The sequence below is a fragment of the Triticum urartu genome, chromosome 5A, assembly GCF_056163025.1.
Source record: "Triticum urartu cultivar PI428250 chromosome 5A, HENAU_Tu73, whole genome shotgun sequence".
Taxonomy (NCBI): Eukaryota; Viridiplantae; Streptophyta; class Magnoliopsida; order Poales; family Poaceae; genus Triticum; species Triticum urartu.
In genome coordinates this window covers 462293625-462315003 of record NC_141877.1, presented here as the reverse complement: position 1 = coordinate 462315003, position 21379 = coordinate 462293625, and the positions used below count along the sequence as shown (strand labels likewise).

Sequence of the window (21379 nt, the reverse complement as noted above, 5' to 3'; positions counted from 1 at the left end):
CATTACCACTGATTTTGTTAGCGATTACCCTATAATCCCTATGTGGTTCACTTTTTTTATATCTAGCATACTGTTTGATTCTTTCCATGTCTTATTGCTTCAAACTACCACTTGAGTTGTTTAGTTGTTACCATTTTAATTACTCTAGCTGTCTTTTCAAATCATCCAGTTGTCTTAGTAACTATTTTTAATGACATTTAAGAAATTTATCATGGCTGGTAAGTTCTGGCTATCAGTCTCATGCATACAAGTTACCAGACTTTTTGTTTTGTTAGCTCATTGGTTGCTGCGTCTTCCAATTCACCTTTTGCAACTTCTTAATTGCTAGTCCTTACTTTTGTTTTGTTTCTTTTGTACTTTTTTAGGGGCACGATGCCAAGGAAGCGCAAAGGATTTGGTGATGGCCATGAGGGTGTTCCTTCAAAAAAGCCGAAGCGCCCTCCACCTCGGAACAGGGCTTCGCCTAACTAACTTCTAGCCGCGTGTAAAGATCTGTCTGATGGTAGGAAAAATGCTATCGACAAAATGGACTTGAAAAGCCTTCAAGAGATCAAGTGTGACCACCTCTTTAGTTTTCTTAGTGAATGGCTTGCTGGGTTATACGAGCCAGACTCTCATGAAGTGGTTGTTCCGGGGCATGGGAGGATCCCTGTTAACGAAGAGTCGGTTCATTGTGTGATGGGTGTGCCCCGTGGTGGGGATGATGTCCCTTACAATCTGCCCACAGAAGCTGATATTGAGTTAGGGATTGAGATGTTTGGTGAGCTTGGCCATACACAAAAAATGACGGATGTCCTTGATCTCATAACAAGTTGTGTCAATTATGATGAGAAGTTCAAGCGGATGTGGCTTATGATTGCTGGGAATACTGTCATTGCGCCTACTACATCCAACAAGATCAGCCCTAGATGGTATGGTGTGCTGGTAAGTACTTCCATATTTGACCATTTGTATATGCTAGTAACTTATGTCGCATGGCTGATAACTTGCATCGTGTTTATATGGTAACTGTATTGCTTTATACATGTAGATTTTTTGTTCATTTACTTCCTTGTTTTTTCAGCAAAACATTAATAGAGTCAAGGACTTGAACCAGTCCAAGTTCATTGCTGATGAGCTCCATAAGGCACTAGATTGCTTCAAGCAAGTGGGTCTGCTGCCGTTCATCACCGATGAAGAGCACTGGAACGAAGAGCTTATGCTTCAATTCTATGCCACTCTGCATATTAAAGGCTACAACAGAGATCCGAAGACATGGGTCCTGGAGTGGATGACCGGAAATGTCCATCATGAAGCTAATGCTTTCGACATCATTGAGCTTACCGGCCTTCCCACTCCTGGCGAATTCTTTGAAGAAGGATGCCAACTCCATGCTGAAGCAATTGAGAGCATATTTCAGCGTCCTGAGCCAGATATGAGTCAGATGCTCTCAATGATGAAGCCATTGCCTCCAAATGCACCCTATCCAACTGAGTTCTTCGTTGAAGACTTAGAGTACCTGCCCAGAATAATATATCACATCATAAGGCGGACTCTCTGGCCCGTTAAGGGACACTCTCGATATGCAAAGATTGAAGGTGCAATGAAGACTCTCATCTTCTGCATTCTTCATGGCAAATGCTTCAACGCACAGGATCTCTTCATCCGTCAACTTGCAGCGTCTGCCTCAGAATTGTTTGGATTGAAGTTCTATGCTCCTTGGGTTATGAGGCTGATTAAGCTTCACTCTGCAATCTCCTATCAGCCCTCAGCCGACAACCATAGGATATTTTTGCCAGATGTGGACACATCTACTGAAGCAATATATCCAGAGCCTGCCAAGCAACCACTAAGTCTTCAGAATGCAGAACACCAAAGCGTCACTCAAAATATTAAAGGTGTTGAAGCTCTCTCCCGAGTGTATCCAATGGCTGGCACCACACGTGCCCCTGCATCAACTGAAGCCACTGACAGCACAGCTGCACCGAGACCCAAGAAGCGCGCTCGTGCACTCAATGACCGAGAACTTCTTGTGGCTCTTCACCAAAAGCAAGATAGGCATCACGACTGGCTCAAGAGGCAGATGAGAAGCATCATGCAAGACGTCAATCGCATCAGAAATCTGGCAACCAAGAATGCATTTGTCGCACACGAGACCTGTCGCCGCACTTGGAAAGGCCTCACCATGATGTGCACTAAAGCTGAACTGCACGGGGATGGCTTCAAAGAGAGATTCAAATTTGACTCCACGCCTCCTAGAAGAGCTGTGATGCGAAGCACACCATCACTTGAAGAGTCAAAGTTCTCTTCTTCTGCAGCCACCGTGTCTGCCCGAATTATTGAAGAAGAAGACGACGCGACATCATCTCCACCTGCTTCAACGCGCGTCGAATCTGCACCGAGCTCGTCTGCACCGCCACCCACCTCCAACGACCCTGCTGCGCCTGGGAACGCGTAGAAAACTCAATGTCTTCAAACCTTTTTGGTCATCACTGACAAAAGGGGGAGAAGCATATGATGTTGCTAGTCTTCAAGCGGGTCACTATGGGCGGGTGTCTTCATATGCTTGCTACATTTTGCTTCGTGCTTACAACTCCCGTTTTTGCTACATTTGCTTCTTTGAGTTGTAAGCACGTAGCCCTAATGGTCGTCTGCTACCTGTTTGTCACTCTGTTATGCGAAGATAAATTCCGCATGTGCGACGATAAATTCCGCACTTAGATCATTCTGCAGACGTCCATTTTCCATTATGCATGTCATTATCTTCGTATACTCTAACATGCATAGTGGATTGTCATCATAAGTTGAAGAGGATCTCCACAAGTAAAACCTGCCATGTGCATTTGCATTCAAGAAGCAAATTACTTACATGCACATCTTCAGGGGGAGCCCTTGCAGCTTATGAAGACAATTCTTATACAATCTCACAAATTATGTTCCCCGTTGAAAACTTCAACTAGTTTGTCATCAATCACCAAAAAGGGGGAGATTGTAAGTGCATCTAGGGCCACCCCTAGTTGGTTTTGGAGTATTGATGACAAACCTAGTTGAGGGACTAATGTGTTTGTGAGAATTGCAGGATAACACAGGTAGAAGTCCCTCATTGATTCGGTTTCACTACCAGAGATGACCCGTAAAAATGTACGAAGACATTGAAGACAATGGTGGTTTATGAAGATATTCATATTGAAGACAATGACATAAGAAGACTCCCTATGAAGCTTATGGAACTCGAAGACTTAGATCCTTCGTAGTTTTATCTCATTTATGTTGTGTCATAGGAACCACCGTACTGTTAAGTGGGGTCCAAGAGAACCAGTCAGGATGATTGAAGTGATGCCTAATTCAAAACCTATGTCTTCGAGCGAAGACTATGAGAGAAAATCTTGTCCAGAGTCAGACAAGTCAGCTTTACTTGTAGCCCAAGTAAAGTTGCCGTGTGAGTTCGAAATCCGACCGTTGGTACACGTGTAAGTTCCTTAGTGACCCAGGGTCATTTCGGACAAATCAGGTCGGGTTGCCATGTGGCTATAAATAGTCCACCCCTACAACCATAAACGGTTGGCTGCTCGGATTTCAGTGCACGGCTTTTGTCGTTTGAGAGCAACCCACCTCGAAGCCTTTGAGAGAAAATTCCTAGCGAGGAGAAAAGCCCTAACCACCCAGAGCCAGAGTAAATTGGGCATCACTTAAGTCTTCGTGTCTGAGTGATCTGAAGACTTATTACACTTGAGGACTGTGCATCCTCCAGACGGTTAGGCGTCGCGTTCTGAGCATCCAAGAGAAATTGTGGATTGCCGGTGAACGAAGTCTGTGAAGGTTTGGGAGTCTACCTTGAAGACTTACCAGAGTGATTGGGCGAGGTCTGTGTGACCTTAGCTCAAGGAGAATACGGTGAGGACTGGGTGTCTTGGACTAAGTGTCCTTGACTGGGTGTCCGGGACTGTGTGTCCTTTGGTTTAAATACCTAGCCGCTCCAACCAGACGTACAGTTGTCACAGCAACTGGAACTGGTCCAACAAATCATTGTCTTCAAACGTGTCACTGGTTTCATCTTCACTTCCCTTCAACTTACTGTTATTCATTGTGAAGCCATTGCATGCTTGCTCTATCTTTTGTCTTTACAACATAACTGTATGATTTGATTGGCTTCATAACTTCTTCCTACCTGATCCTTATTACACTGAAGCTTTTGTCACTGTGCTTTCACTCTATTGAATACTTGACCATGGCTTGCCTAGTGTAATCTAACTTCCGCTGCTTAGTGAAAGGCCTATCTATTCTGTTTGTCTTCATAACTTCCACGTTTTGAAGACTTTCATAAAAATCGCCTATTCACCCCCCCCCCTCTAGTCGATATAACGCACTTTCAGTAGCAGGAAATGTTGAAGGCATACCTGACAGTGTAGCAGGAAATGTGGACCCAACTAAATCAGTAATGCAAACGCTGAAGCGCGTGACAGTGTAGCAGGAAATGTCGAAGGCATACCTGACCGTGCGGGCGATGAACCTGTTATTGAGTCCCAGATCATGCTCACCGGTACTTCTAACACGCTGTCAAGCAGCTCAGGGGATGGCGTGCTTAGCTAGCGTGATATGACAGACACGCAGTTTGATTTGGCCAATGAATCTTCTGTTAAAAGATATGGTGCTCAGCTTGCCAATAATTTGTCTTACCAGCGGAGGCACAAGAAGTTGAAGCTACCATCTCCACCCTGTCCTACTCCGCCACCTGAGCCTGCCCAACCGTCAAAAAGGTACATTCATATTTCTATCATGGAAGTGGTTGTACAAGAGTTTGGGATTAGTGTGGCTGACAAGGGCACCTGTGAGGTCATTCCACCCTCAACTGGTACTAAACAGGTTCCACGCAGGTGAAATATCCTTTGTATTTTTCTACTTCTTGTATTTCTTCAGTTTCTCTTATTTTTTTGTCAATTTTCTCCATTTTGTTACTGTATTTCTGACACTGCATGGTAGCTTCAACTGGTTGTATGTGATAACTTCAGTAGAACTCCTCTAATAACTTGCACCTATTTGTCTTATACACATCTTCGCTTGTTTGGTTCTAAACTACTGATCCAACCTCTCTGTTCATTACTTTAGTTTATTTTTTCAGGGCACCCAGCAAACAAGTTGGTACACTTGAGGCGACATCTAGTATCCTAGAATCTAGGTAATCCGTTGGACCAGTTGGTCTTTCTTTTCTTGTCTTTTTTATTCATTTCGTGTTGCATAATATATCAAGAATTTCAGGTTCTTTTCTTTAGATTCATACTTGCTACCCTTTTGTATAGTATATACATCCGTGTAATATATTTTTAGCTGGTTCATTATTCGTCATGATTATCTTTTGTTAAAAATATGTTGCTAACTTTCATTATTTATGCATGATAGTTTTGAACTGTTTGTCTGGTAATTTTAGTAGTATTACACTGATAACCTGCAACTGTCTCCTTGTTTCTATGCATCTACACTTTTTTGATGGTAACTTTTTTTAGGATTCACACCTGCTACTTCTTATAAATAGTTGCCTTTTATATAGTATATGCATCTGTATATGTGATGGTAACTGTTTGTTATTATCATGCTTTAACTTACTTTTTATCCCATACATTTAACTTAGTATAGATAGCATATGTCCGTGTGACACAATCAAACACATGTTAAGTGTGTCTGTTCATTTTAACACTACATCTCACAACTTAGCTTTTTTGCAGCAAGTCAAGTGGAATTAATGCTATTAAAAAGGTGCGGTTTACCAAGACTAGGTCTTCTCCTCAACTAAGAGCAGCATCTTCACAGCCGGTAGAGGTTTTGGATCTTGAAGAACAGGCCCGCGGTGACGTCTCCTATTGTCGTTTCACAACCTGTTGTAATGGGCTCTTCGCCAGCCTCCGTCGAAGCAGTAGCTGCCCCCGAAGTTGCATCTGATGCTGCTGAATCTGTAGAACAACTGGCTGCAGTGGCCACCGTCACTGCTGTTGTTGAAGAGCTCACCACTGCAGCTGTTAATGATGAAATTCATGCTGATGAAACTCCTGTCGTGACACTGGTATGCATGAATGATCACTACTCTGATGTTAAACATACATAGCTAGTTTGTGGATTTTTCGATGTGATTCTTTTTGTTCACTTTGATAACTTTTTTTGTCCTCACATTCGATGCAGCTCAACATGTTACTGAACCCATCACCGAAGCTGCCAAAGTGTCCGTGCCCCCTAAAGCCAGAGCGACTGTTGTAGTAACTGGTGTTGATGCAGGAAAAATAGCTCTAGGTATGCATTATTCTGATGGTAACTATAGCATTTCTCTGATGGTAACTCTTACTTATTTATGATGGTAACTATGGTATATTCTGATGGTAAGTGTACTTGGATACTGCAGTCCCAGTTGTCAAATCTGATGCTCAAGATGAAATTGTCGAACTTCAAGTTGCGGTTGATTCCCAGAATGTCCAATTGCATCATCAAGATCAAGATCAAGCTGAAGACGTTGTTGTCACTCCAGAAGCTGCAAGAGATGATGCTGTAGTAAGAGTTGATGTTGATTTCACCCTGCCAAGCCGCTCTCTCGGACTTGGCTCCATTTTTGGTGTGACGCCTGAAGATCCACCAACACCAGTGGCTCCACCAGTGGCATCTGCGGTTCAGAGTATTCCTGTAGCACCTCATGCACCACAAACAGCAGCAAGAGCACCACAAGCAACATCAGCACCAGAATCAGTAGCCGCACCGCAAGCAGCAGAAGTACCACATGCAGCAGCAGCATTAGCTGATTCAAATGCGATCCTAGTGCCTACCTCTACTGCCGCGGAGAATGCTGAGGGCATCGATGTTGAACCGGTTGCTTGGGCGCTGCCTGCCAACTCTGGTAAGTGAAGACCTTTTTGCGTCTTCGCTTCACAGCAAAGAGTGAATGATGGAGTCACTTAATTGAAGACCTTTTAACTATTTTTGTGTGCTTTCTTCTGTATTGAAGTTAGTTTTTTCCTTTTCCCTATGTGTGTGTGTCTGGATGCATGTAATATGACTTTTATGCTTTTGTGCTATGTGAAATGAACCATTTGTGATTCTCGTTCACCATAATTTATGTGTTGTGCTTTTGTATTTATTTTATGTATGTGTGGCCTCCTGTATGTGATTACTGATTACAATATATATATTATTTTTACCTCCCCTGACAACATGACTGTGTGTTGTTTTCATAATATAACTTCCCTTTCTCCCACCTGGTAACATACTTACTAACAACCTGGTAACTTGATTTTCTATATGATGATAACATCTCTCATTACTCAGACAACATGCTCCACTACCCTGTCGTGACACCATATGTTCTATGGTGATGTAAGCTAACCAGTTTTTTGCATGACATCTTCTGCATTTTTATTCTGGTCACGGTCAATAACAATTCTTTGAACTTTTTTTCTTTTTTTGCCTGAACAAGTGATGTCCTGATAAATGTAATTGTTTTGGCATGATAACTTTGACTCTAACCGCATATTATCTTACCCAATAAGGTTTTCACAACAGTCCTTTTGTTGTGTTGATAATTCATCTTATTTTTGCATGAAATAGTGATGTCCTGATAAATTTCATTGTTTTGGCATGATAAATTTGACTCTAACCACATATTATCTTACCCAATACGGTTTTTTCACAATACTCCTTTTGTTGTGTTGATAATTCACTCATTATTTTTGCTGGTAACATCCCTTTGTTTGTACTGGTAACTATCACTATATCCCAACGTTATCTTGCCCAATACAGATTTGGCAACACCCCCTTGTTTTTCGGTGTGCTGATATGTCATTATTATTATGCTAGTAAATTTAATTGTTATGTCCTGATAACTTGTACTATATCGTAATTTTTAGTTCACCCACTATGGCATTGACAACACCCCTTCCCTTGTTGTTTTGATGGTACCTACCCATGAAGTTCACGAGTGTTATTATTGTATATGCATTTTTTTGTTTCTTTATCATTAATACCCCTTTTCTCTTGCCCCCAATCTTACTTGTTTTGATTTTCTTTTTTTATGTTCATGAAAAGACCGTCGTGTTCGAGTGTATGATGTCGAACTTGACGATGATGAAGTACTTATGTGGTGGGAAGAATTTGAACATGATAACCCATCAGCCAAAGGAAAAGCTGTTGTCCAAGGAGGTAATCAATTCTTGTTAGTTTGAGAATGCCAAAGTTGTGACATACTATATCAATGTCTGCTGATAACTTCTGCCCAAACAGCTGATAAATTATTCACAAACTGACTGATAACTTTTGATCTACCACTTTTGGTTGAAACCCTTTAGATTGTTTAACCTCTTTTATCATCACCAATCCTTTTTTGCTAAGCCTTCCATATTGTGTTGCAGAGCATTGTCAAAGCCCCACTTTTGCTACACCACACTTACCCCAACCCAAAGAGTGTATGTAGCCCAGTTCCACACCTAGATCATTAACTCAGAAAGTTATGGTTACCCGCCCATCACAATACCTGTTGCCGCCATATTCGGACCTCGTCCCCAGCTAAGATGATGTGGCTGTTTACGCTGAAGTTATCAAGCACACAACTGATTCAAACTCCAATATTAAGGAGTAATAAACGACCTTTTCTTAGTTTTCATGCTTTTTTTGCCATTCCATTTGTTTTTTAGACACTTTCCCCCCGGTATTATAGTGTTAGGGTATTCAAGATCGATGGGAGGTGGCACTACTAGGAAAAGGGCTGTAGCTGATATGGACATTAATGGCGCACCATGTATGTGGTGCGCCATTATTGACATATTACTAATGGCGCACCTGATGTATGGTGCGCCATTAGTAGTTTTGAAAAAAAAATTGCTAGCAGTGGCGCACCAGGTGATAGTGCGTCATTACTAGTTGACATAGTAATGGCGCACCACACCCACCGTGCACCATTAGTAGTTTTGTAAAAAAATAAAAAATTTGTTAGTAGTGGCGCACCAGTGGATAGTGCGCCATTACTAGTTGCTAAATGCACCCCCCCCCCCCGTGTGGACCGCCTTTTCAGTTTAAAAAAAATAAAAGAAAATGATGGAAATGTCAAAAAAATAAAAGAAATAAGTTTCCCATGTGATATGTGGTCTAATTGTTGGGAAAATTTACAAATATGAATTTCGACTTTATTTGCAAAATCTCTCTGGAATTTAGTAAAATGGGCATAACTTTTGCATACGAACTCGGATTAAAAAGTTTTTTATATGAAAAATCATCTACTCAAAAAGTTACATACAAATTGAACCGGGAGAACCATGTTCAACATCTTCAAAATCCCCAAAAACCTAACAGAACGAAAGAGACGGGGCTTTTAAGATCTAGAGGGGGGAAAATGAAAAAAAATTCAAACTTACTAGTGGCGCTGGGGTTTGAAATATGACCGGAAAGTTTGAAATATTTTTATAAATGTGATACGTAATATGACCGGAAAGTTTGAAATATTTTTTCAAAATTTCATCACACTCATGAACATGAACAAAGTCCTAGACATCAACAAGGTTTAATAGGATTGATATGATAGATATATCAACAAGTGCGTGTGAAGTGAGCTGGTGCTGGGGTTGGATACAACTGCGAAGTTAAGCGTGCTCGGGCTGGAGTAGTGTGAGGATGGGTGACCTTCCGGGAAGTTTGACCACGGAGTGCGATTTGACTTGAGATTAAGCATATTGACCTGAGATTAAGCCATAGTGACCCGAGATTAAGAAAAAAACGAAAAAAATTACTAAGTCAGATAGTAATGGCGCACCAGATAGGCATAGTAATGGCGCACTATAGGTGCGCCATTACTATATGGGATACTAATGGCGCACCAGAGGTGCGCCATTACTATTTTGTTACTAATGGCGTGATAATAGTGGCGCGCCTGTAGTGCGCCATTAATGGCAAAAACAAGTGCGTCACTAATTAGCCTTTTCCTAGTAGTGTGGGTCACACTCGGCGAGCTTGCTAATTGTGTGAGAGAAATGGGGTAGGTTTCAACCAGTATTGCTGAGTTTCATGTTCGCGTTCTTCAATATTTGGAAATGCCAAACAAGATTATCTTCCCTTGGTTGTGTCCGTTTATCTGCTTAATGGAGACTTGAAATGTAAATATGTACTTCATCATTTCCGACGGGACCAGCACTACATTATGAGCCATCAAAATGAGGTACTTTCTGGTTTTGTTGCCACTCTACACTTTTAATATCCGTGGTCTACACTTTTTTTATTTTACAGTGCCTTTTTTCATGATAACTTCAGTATACATAGTCTGGTATGATAATTTATTTATTTTTGCTGGTAAATTGAGCATACAATGCCTGATTTTTTGTGTTTTAATGTTAGCTTCAACATCCATATTCTTGTATTTTTTTTAATTTAGTTTCTGTGGTATGATAACTTAAATTCTTTTGCATGGTAACTTTAGCATCCAGTTTTTGGTAATTTGTGTCTTCTGCCATGATAACTTTTTCTTGTGTTCCCTGTATTTAAATATGGCTTCCTCTTTTGTTACTGCTATGATTATTGTAGCTTCTATTCCCTGATCTCCAAAAGTTGGGACCGGGACCACATGACGGTCATTGGTATGTACTGTCGCTGAATCTTAAGGCGAAACAACTTGAGGTGCTAGATTCGTTGTGTGAAGAAGATAGTCCATCTTTAATTGAGCATGCAAGAAGGTATATGAATGTTGTAAAGAAGGCTTGGATGATTTCATACAAGGACTCACACAAGCAAATTCAAGATTATGAACTCGTGTATATTGATGTTTTTAAACAACAGAACGGGTTAGTTGTTTATTTGTGTTCCTTATTTTAGATGAAGCCCCATTTGTTTGATATCATGTTTTATGTACTCACACTAACACTCTGTTTGCAGCATTGATTGTGTCTACTTTGCTTTCATGTCTTTGGAGCTGTGAAATTATTCCAGCTTTCACCCATGAGCAAGTATTGGCACTCAGAATTTTTTTGACATCGAGATGGCTAAATCACACTGAAAACAGATGCAAACCGTGGCGCTATCATTTCTTGGCAATAGTTCGTGAAGTATCAACTGTCATCATCTTCTTTTTTTCGTCAGTGAGAGCAATTTTCAGTGCTGGTCTTAAATTGATGTTAAATACTTGAAAGAAGTAGTTTAGCATTTTCTTTGTTACCACAATGCTTGTTTTTTGTGTCTTTTCATCACACATAGAAGAAATTCAGGACCAGATGGTAACTTATACCTTCTGTGGCTGCTATTTTCTTATATAAATAGTCTGATAACTAGTTGTTTTCTCATTTTATTTAGTCATGAAATAATCTGATCATAATTTATCTGGTAACTTGCATTGTTTGTTATTGATAACTAGTTTGAATACAAGCTAATAGGTTGCAAAAAATTAGGTACAATAACTTTTTTGATTGCAGATAGTGTTGAAAAGTCATTGCAGTGAAATGACACATGTAAAACATATAGATAACTGAGGATAACCCACAAAGAACTTACACAATATGTTTACGATAACTTTCACCACAAAATACTTAAAACTCCAGCCCACGCAATGTGCTGATAACTTACATATATATAGGTGCTATAATTCGGATTACATTTTTGCACTGATAACAATCAGCAAAACAAATGAAGATAAGTTTCTTGTCCATTCATTTGTAGCGACGATCTAGTTTTCTCTTTCATTCATCCTGGTAGAGGTGACGTGCACCTGTGCTTGTCATGGTGCACGCTGCCGCAGACACTACACTTTCTTTGTTTTGCTGGTTTTGCAATGTCAAAAGGATGCTGAAGCTTCTTTGTTTTCGGCCGTCCTTTCGTGACAGTCTTCGGAGGGTCTAGTATCATTCTCGTGTTCGAGGAATGGGATGCAGCGGCTGGCATGTTGGCGCTAAGTTGTATTGTCATAGGGATGCTTGTTTGTCCCGTGTTTGGTTGTCCATGTTAGGTATGCTTGTTTGCTGTTCGGCATGGACAGCTTCACTCGTTGCGACCATTGGAATAGAACATGGATCTTATTGTGATTGGAATGATCCTCTAGCTTCTTCCTTGTCCTTTCTGGCCTTCTTACGTTGGCTTTTTGTTAGCGTGTCCATTTCTTCCTTGAAATCATATAGGTGCTTCTTGGCCACCTTGGCCCCATCATCTGTGAGGCAAGCGTCCTTGGCTGTTGCCTTGAACTCCCTTAGCATTGATGTATATCGCATGACGCTTTTTCCCCCTCTGGCATGCTCTTACTAAATGTTGGTTGTTCAAAATCAGGTTTGATTAGATCTTCCTCCTGATCCCAAGTCCACCTCTTTAGAATATACTTCTCATGTATCTCGTACACCCCGATCCGGTCCATCACTCGTAACACATGTGCGCAGAGTATACCATCTCGCTCAAACTTGCAGCAAGTGCATGAATATGTCCCTTCATCCTTGTTTGCTTGCACATGGTAGTCCCTATCCTCATATTTTGGTATGATTCCTCTGACCGAGCCAACCTTGAAAGACCCATCTTGCAACATGTCACATCTATAGCCACTTTTCACCTTCATCTCCACCTGGAATTTGGAGAAAAGATTATGCGTGTAGAGACCCTGCACCTGTAACTTGAGTGGGTTGAAGGAGTATGTTTCCACCTCTTTGTACATTGTTTCCAGGTGCTCTTTTGACACGCTCACCATCACCTTCTCCTGCATTGCAGTGTACTGTTTTGTAAATTCTACTAGCGAGTTATTTGGGTTGACGTACTTCTTCAACACAGCGTTGAATCCCTCGCTCCTTGCCGTTGTCTGTAAGAATGGGAAGAAGTCATGCATGTAGTACACCGGGACCCAGCATTCCCTGTTTTCCCACAGCCAGTGGAAATGTTCATTGTCCGTTTGCCCATGATCATCCAGCATCTTCCACCATTTTTCCTCAAACTCCTCAACTGCATTCAAAAACCAAGGAGATGGTAACTTCAGTGCACACCTCATGGTAATTCTAATACACTTAACATGATAACTTGCTTCAGGGGACAGTATGTGGTTCTGGTTCATGCAGAATGGGGAACTCCCCCAATGCACATAGTTATGATATATTTAATAAACAGATATTTGTGACTCTATGACTCTATCTCATATAACTCTTCCACTCCATGCAAAAATGAAAGAGATGGTAACTCAATTACACATATCATGATAACTTTTGATCCACTTAACACGATAACTTCCTTCATGCCACACTAGGTGGTTGTAGTCGATGCAGAATTGGGAACTATAACTACATGGCAAACATGCTCAAGTGGTCATGGTCACTTAAGAACATGAGTACTGTAACTCTTTCACCATAACAGTCCAGTTTTTCACATGAAACCTTATTTTATAAATGTGGGAAAAGTGTGTATTGTTGGTGGTAATTTATTAAATTCAGCATGGTAACTTTGGATATTGCGGCACAAATATGTAGTTTGCGGTTATATGAGTGGAGTATGTTGTGTGAAAATACAATACCATTCAAGCTGCTGTCAACACAATCTTTGAATGCTTTGTTCAGTGGTTGATCATCGGCCATTAACCTCCCAAGCTTCTCCTGTGTTTTTTTCATAATGTGCCATCTGCAATTTCTGTGTACTATCTCGATGAACACCTCATCAATAGCATTCCTCATGGAAAAGTCATGATCTGTGATTATGTTCTTTGGTGCAACCCCACCCATCGCATGCAAGAATGTGTTAAACAACCACACAAAGTTGTCAGTTAGTTTGTTTCGAACAGAACACAACAGAATTGGATTGATTGCCCATGGGTGTTAATGCCAATGAAGGGGGCACACGACATCTTGTACATATTAGTCATGTACGTTGTGTCGAACGACACAATGTCGTTGTATTTTGTGTATGCCCTACGTGATGCGCCATCTATCCAGAACACGTTTTCCACCCTGTCTTCATCATCAAGTTTCATTCTCCAATAGGAATCTGGATCCTTTGCCCTTAGCTCCACAAAGTATGCAATTGTGCTCCCCACGTCTGCATTACGATACTCCTTGCAAAATTTGGCTCGCTGATTTGCAAGGTCCTGTGTTGTGTATGGTACATTCTCAGCATCACCATAGAACCATGAAATTAGTTGCATTTGCCTCGCGGTCTCTATGTTGCATTCATGTAGAATCCATAAGAAATCTTGCTCATCTTTGGGAATGTCCCGATGTGAGGCTAGAAATTTTGTCAGATATGGCTTTCTTATCAGTGGATGGTTGTGGTTGTCGTCAAAGCGTTCAACTCTCCACCATGCATCCTTGTGCGTAAGATAAAGGTGGGCTGGACACTCAGTCCTCACAATCTTACGCCTTTTTCTCTTCTTCATGATGCCTTCTGGGTTCAGTACATCCTGCACCTCCTCCTTCTTCTTCTTTGGCTTGCCGCCTTTCCCACACAACAGGAGTGCTCTGCTCACTGTGTTGTCCTTTAGTGTTCTTGTGTACTCTATCCTTGTCCCAAATCCATTTATGAGTGCATATAGCTCATAGTGAGCAACAGCCTCCTCAAAAATTTCAAACTTCATTGTTGTATCGGGAGCCTTAATTAGGTGTGGAGTATGACTCAGCGTTAACTCCTCCTTGATCAGCGTTCAACGCTCCTGTTTCTGGACTTGCTGGCTCGCTAACCGACACATCAAAGAACCTTTCTCCCCCCTCCCAATGCTAGAACTTGCTTCCTTGTTTGGCTCATGCATCCTCTGGTTAGATGTAGGTGGAGCACCTACATGTTTTTCACATGAAATGGGCTGTCATAACATGATTTATCATTGTTTGGTGGTAACTTGTATTGAACATGTGTGGTAACTTGTAGTATGTTGTGATGATAACATTCTGCTTCCAACATAGACATAGAGTGGACACTTTTTTCAGTGAGTTGCCACTTACCTGAACCAAAGCTAGTCGTACGCGCATCATCATCATGTTGTTTCTCTTGTCCAGCACTATCTGTGGCATTTGTGTTATATCCGTGGTTTTCCGACATGTTATTGAAGCACCTGCTTACACATGTTAATAGCATATGTCAGACAACTGAAAATAACACTATTGTTTACATACATCAATCACATTTGCACATGGTGCATGCTATCTTTTTGTACTTTTTTGTGATTCTTTTTGAGCTGACATGGATATTATCATTTTTTCTGCAGGTAACAATTTGTTACTCATTCGGGACTCTATTCTACTCGGCAACACCATTCCCTGCTTCAAAAATTAGTTGAAGTTTTTTTTATGGTAACTTTGCATAGATGCACCATGATGGCATGGTAACATATGACAATACTAATGATAACTTTGTATGAAAAAATGTGGTAGATTTCTCTACACAATAATTGTAACAAGTATGGATTCAGTTATGGTGTTGTGACTTTTTTTTACATACAACAAGTGTTTTTGTAGCCTAATTTCACTGTTTTTGTGAAATAAGTTGAAAAGGAGTTGCCTTTTTCAAGAAAAAATCCTGCATATGTCCTAATAACTCATGTATTCTACACATTGTTACTTCCTCTGGTAAAACATTTTTATCATGCTGGTAGCTTCTATGCACACAGTACGATAAATTAGAAAAAATGACCCTTTTTTCTTCCTTTTTTGATTGAGGCCTTTTGGCACTAGTAGAAAACGACCCATTTGTCCCGGTTTGTAAGGGCCTTTTGTCCCGGTTCCGGAACCGGGACTAAAGGGTCGTTACTAATGCCCTGTCCCTTTAGTCTCGGTTCAGTCCAGAACCGAGACAGATGGGCCTCCACGTGGCCTGTGTGCCGAGCCCAGGCAGGAGGGCCTTTGGTCCCGGTTGGTGGCACCAACCGGGACCAATAGGCATCCATGCGTCAGCATTTCTGTGGCTGGGGTTTTTGTTTTTTTTAAAGGGGAGGGAGGGTTGGGGGTTTTGGGGGTTAATTTAGGTGTTTCATATATTGTGTTAGCTAGCTAATTAATATAGAGAAGTGTCCTCTCTTATGTCCGTGCTTGGTCGACGCTACGTACTATACATACGTATAGAGAGGACTAGACACGCTAGCTAGCTAGTAAGCAAACGAAGGAAACAGAAGATTGTCATGAACATATATGCATACAGAGAGAAGTGATATTGACCACCTCTCCTTCTCTGAGAGATTGGTCGAACAACAAGTTCTCGTATATCTATCCGACACTACCGGCTACATATATACAATAATTATCTCTTACAAATATAATCTCCTATCATACGGACGCATGGTCCACATAGTATTCTCCGTCTTCAGCGATCACGTGGTCAAGAAAGAATGCCGCCAATTCCTCTTGATTTGCTCGCATGCGATCTGGTGCTAGGAGTTCATCCCGCATCTGAAACATCTAATTTGAAGAAGGGGTCAATACATATATATATGAATGAATGAAACTCAACACAAATGATGGTAATAAAATAAAATTGTGAATATTGTTATTTACGCACTTCATATTTGTCGGGGGACTAATCCACGAGCACCTATGGGACCGGCGGACCGAGCCCCTTTCGGTTCGGCGGGGGGGCGGAGATCGCACGAAGAGCAGATCGAGGCGAAACACACGAGCAGTTTACCCAGGTTCGGGCCGCACGGATGCGTAAAACCCTACTCCTGCTTTGTGGTTTGTATTGAGTTCTTGCTCGGGAGCGCTGAGTGCTACAGTACACACCAGCAGCTAACGAGACCGAGCGTGAGTGTTCTCTCCCTTCTTCCTTTCTCCTTTCTCCTTCTCTCCCCTCTACGTTGCGCATGGGCCTCCTTTTATATGCTCAAGGGGTCACCGACAGGTGGCAACGTAGACAAGGGTAAAATGGAAAGGTTGCGGTTGGTACAGCTACCTGCTACAGTGTATCATACCTAACCCTGACGGCAGGGGACAAGGGCATTAAATGCCCATCTGCGTCGCCCAAATAGTGCAAAAGGGACCGTCAGGGACGCCACCGCTCGCCACGATGGCAATCTTGTCAGCGCCGCTTGCCACCGTGCACCGCTGGCTGCACAGCCTTCCACCACGTACGCTTGGAAGGGTCCCAGAGCGACACGTTGGTGGATGTGCTGGAGCGCGGGTATAGAGTGGTGGCTCGCCGCGGCAAGCGCCTTGCCGCGGTCGTTGTCTTGTCGCGTCCGGGAGCTTGTCGCTCACCGGGCCTTGCCGGGACGCGTGGCGCGTCGCGGCAAGTTCCTTGAGATGCCTTGGTTGGCCTTCCCGGCAAGCTCCTCTTGCCGGGGTCTTGTCTCCTTGGCTTGGATACTTTGTCCTTGAATGGCTCCAAAGGAATCACGGAGGTCCTTGGCGGTCACCCGGCAAGCCTTGCCGCGGGATGCTGCGACTGCCCGTGCACAAGTTCGGGATACTAGGGTACCCCTACTCTAGTACACCGACAGGAGCCCCCGGGCCTGGGCCATACACGGTGCCGAGCGCTGTTGGGCCAGGCCCAAAACAGGGCACGGGCACGCGCGGCCTGGGTTACGCCGTATCCCTCTCCGTATCCACCGCGCCCTCCCCGAACGGCACGCGTTGAATGCGGCGTCGTGGGAGAGATCGTGGGTGGTTTCTTTATTCGGAAAGGCGGAACGTCCGCCCCCTCCCTCTTTATAAGCAGGGGAAACAGGGGTAGTTCGCCCATTCGCCGGTTGCTACTCCAATCTCGGAAACCTCCGCCGCTCCCTCGTCTTCCCAAAGCTGAAAGAGAGCAGCGCCCCACCCCCCATCGCCACCAGCACCACCAACGCCGTCGACCTCCTCCACCACTTCCGCCATGGCTCCGAGAGCCGACAAAGGGAAGGTTGTGAAGTCGACCGAGGCGCAGCGGCTTGCGGTGCTGCGAAAAGAGCGGGCAATCTTCCCCCCCCAAGCTCGCCGCGAGGGAGCTGAGGGAGGATGTGGAGCACTGGACGGAGGGTCTTGTGAATGTTGCCGCAGACATTGACAGGGAGCTGGCGCAGCTGGGGATGGAGGATCTCAGGTATCCCTCAGACGAGAACCTCCAACCCAGCGCCAAGCTCATCTTGTTCTTCAAAGGCATGGCGACGGCCCTCCAGCGACTCCGGGAGAGGATCCCAAAGCAGCTGGCCGACGAGTCGCGCAAGATCTGCGCGGGAGCTCTTCAAAAGGTGTTGGTGAAGGTGGCCTTCCGCAACCCGGGCCTCAACCTCACCAACGTCCTCAAGACCCTGTCGCCGGATGCTGATCTGGAGGCGCTCAAGACCCTTGTCGCACCCATTGTGGACAAGGTGAGCGGGATCAAGAGGATTGAGGGCGATCGCATAGACTAGGCCGCCAGTTTTCTTCTTTTCTTGTCGCTGCTGGTCATGTTATGAGAACAATCTGTTAGAGCCGCGACAAGCTACCTTGTAATATAACTCTATTCCGGGTAATGATTGCAATGTTATCTCCTTTACTTGATTCCTTCCTTTGTATGTTTTTGCCCTACGCTTTTAGGGAACTTGCCGGCGCAGGCACCTTAGCCGCGAGCGCTGAGTGCGGGACGTCAGCAGCCTGCTGGCGGTGCCGCTACCGACAAGAAACCTTGTCGCAACTAGTCGCAGCTCACTTAAGTTGTTGAGCGGACTCGAAACAAAGTAAGGGCGCAACTAGCTACGAGTTGGTTCCTCCGTGCACAGGTTTTCCATACAAAGCACGGTCGTTCAAGGAAGATAACATAAAATTTTTAAAAAATCTGATTGCTCAAACTTTGGCAACTTAGCTTTTCTGTTGTTTGCTTCCCGGTAAGGCGAAACTTTCTTGAACGACGCCTGGTCCATACCATTATCTTCTCCTTCCCCCCCCCCCCCCCCGGCAAACTTGTGGGCGAGGGGAACCTTCCTTTCCTTGATGAAGAAAAAAAAGAGGAGAAAATAAAGATATGGAGCCTTATGGCTCGTTGTTGCTTACCGGGGGTAGGTGCTGCACAAAGTGTCAGATAACACATGCAAAAAATTGAAAGCATGAAATTGACAAGATGTGCGGAGCACATGAGCTTTATGCACGGGGTCTGCGCCCGGCTTTGTACAAAGGATTACATGCAACAGCAGCAAGACTTGTACAAAAGGTGGTTGCCGGAACGGGTTCCGGCAACCGCGCCTTACGGGTAAAACTTACGAAGATGCCCAATGTTCCAGGAGTTGCTCACCGGAATGCCATCTTCGGTCTCAAGGAGGATAGCGCCAGGCCTAGTGACTCGTTTCACCCGGTAAGGGCCTTCCCACTTCGGCATCAACTTGTTGGAATTCTTGGCGGACTGAACACGCCGAAGAACAAGGTCGCCTTCCTCGAGACTTCTAGCGTTAACTTTGCGGCTATGGTAGCGGCGCAAAGCTTGCTGGTAGCGAGCAGCTCGTACAGCAGCCTGAAGACGGTCTTCCTCAAGGAGCAGCGCGTCATCTTGTCGCAGCTGCTCTTGCTCAAGCTCATCATAAGCGAGCACTCGAGGTGACCCGTATACGAGTTCCGTGGGGAGAAATGCCTCTGCTCCATAGACTAGAGCGAAAGGTGTCTGGCCAGTGGCTCGATTTGGCGTCGTCCTGATCGACCAAAGAACCACCGGCAGCTCCTCAATCTAGTTTCTTCTGCACTTGTGTAGCCTGTTGAAAGTCCTGGTCTTGAGCCCACGCAGCACTTCAGCATTTGCCCTCTCCGCTTGACCGTTGCTTCTCGGGTGAGCAACAGAAGCGAAGCAGACCTTGGCGCCAAGATCTTGGACATACTGCATGAAGGTGCGGCTCGTGAATTGCGTACCGTTGTCGATGATTATCCTGTTAGGGATCCCGAAGTGGCAAACAATCGACCTGAAGAACTTGACTGCTGACTGTGCTGTCACCTTCCTCACTGCTTCCACTTCCGGCCACTTTGTGAACTTGTCGATTGCAACGTACAAGTACTCAAAGCCCCCGACTGCTCGGGGAAAGGGGCCGAGGATGTCGAGCCCCCAGACCGAAAATGGCCAGGATAAAGGGATCGTCTGGAGATCTTGAGCTGGCTGGTGTATCTGCTTGGAATGGAACTGGCACGCTTCACACTTGGTTACTTGTGCAGTTGCATCCTGGAGGGCTGTCGGCCAAAAGAAACCTTGCCTGAATGCTTTGCCGGCAAGTGCTCTTGCGCCAATGTGGTGACCACATATGCCTCCATGTATCTCTGCCAACAGCTTCTGTCCATCTTCCCGGTGAATACACTTCAATTTCACGCCGTTCAGTCTTCTTCTGTACAGTGTGTTGTCGACAAACTGGTACATACTTGACTGCCGGGCTACTCTTTCCGCTTCTTCTTGCTCTTCGGGAAGTTCTCCTGTCTGAAGGAAACGGACAATCTGTTGTGCCCATGCTGGAGCTTGTGGCTCGACAACAAGGACTAAAGGCATATCTGCTGCTGCGGGAACATCCGCTTCTACGGCGAGAACCTGCGGCTCAGCCGGAGCTTGACGTTCCCCGGCAAGCTTGCCGGAGCAAAACTTGTCGGGAGCCTCTGCTTCAACGGAACAAACCCTAGGGCTTGCCGGAGCAGACTGCTCCTCAGCACTCTTGCGTAGGGGCTCTCCTTCCTTCTGGGCGAGCAGGTGAAGGTCACTCTCTTGGCCATGAGGTTTGTGGCACCTGTAAAGGCGCCGACAAACTGATGGCATAGGTCTGCCCAGGAGGATATGGAGTTGTCCGGCAAATGCATGAGCCAGGACCTGACGTTGGGCTTGAGCACCAGCGGGAAGTAGTTGGCAAGGATCTTGTCGTCCCGCCCCCCGGCAGCTTGCACCACGATGGTGTAGATGCTGAGGAACTCCGACGGATGCGACTTGCCGTCGTACTTCTCTGGTACATCTGGCTTGAAATTCTTCTTGCTGGGCCACTGGACTTGCCGCAGCTCACGAGTAAAAGTAGGGCAACCTACCGCGTACGGCAAGTCGCCTGGTTTCCGTGGCGCATGCATGTCGACAGAGGGCCCAGCACGCTGGTCTGATTGACGCCGCGCTTCTCTTTGGCGCTCGATGCGAGTACGAGCGTCTTCTTGCTGTCGTTCGTGAAGAACTTGGCGCTGATCGCGACGAGCTCGTGGATCTGATGACGCGGTGGAGTCGCTGTCGAGGTGGATCCGGCGAGTCGGCGATCTTGGCCTTCGGGGCGGAGAGTGCACAGTGGTTGCACCCCCACCGGTCTTGTCGCCACCGGCTCGTGCCTGGCTGACTTGCCGCGGCTGCGATGTACTCGGCTGCCGTGGAGTGTCGCCGTTGGCGAAGCCGATGAGACTTTGAATGGTGGCCCTCCAGTCGTCGATCTTGTCTGCCGCTGGAGGGTAGTCTAGGAGCAGTTGAGCTCGCGCCAAAGCTTCTGCTGAAGTGACGGGTGGCGGCGGCGAACGGTGTGAGGAGCGGGATATGCTCGGACTTCTAACTATGTTAGAAGGAGCAGTAT

The 21379-nt window shown here is 44.7% G+C and overlaps 2 protein-coding genes across 2 annotated transcripts; both read right to left on the bottom strand.

The window, feature by feature from the left end:
• Positions 1-11996: 11996 nt before the first annotated feature.
• LOC147971946 (protein FAR-RED IMPAIRED RESPONSE 1-like) lies at positions 11997-13667 on the bottom strand. The gene is made up of 3 exons (XM_087524182.1): positions 13463-13667; positions 12294-12900; positions 11997-12204 (listed from the first exon to the last, which is right to left on the bottom strand). Exons 1-3 carry the CDS (start codon positions 13665-13667, stop codon positions 11997-11999), a joined length of 1020 nt encoding a protein of 339 aa, XP_087380308.1.
• A 41-nt stretch (positions 13668-13708) lies between these two features.
• Positions 13709-14515, bottom strand: LOC147971945 (protein FAR1-RELATED SEQUENCE 5-like). Its single transcript, XM_087524181.1, has one exon. The coding sequence runs from the start codon at positions 14513-14515 to the stop codon at positions 13709-13711; it is 807 nt and encodes a 268-aa protein (XP_087380307.1).
• Positions 14516-21379: the final 6864 nt, after the last annotated feature.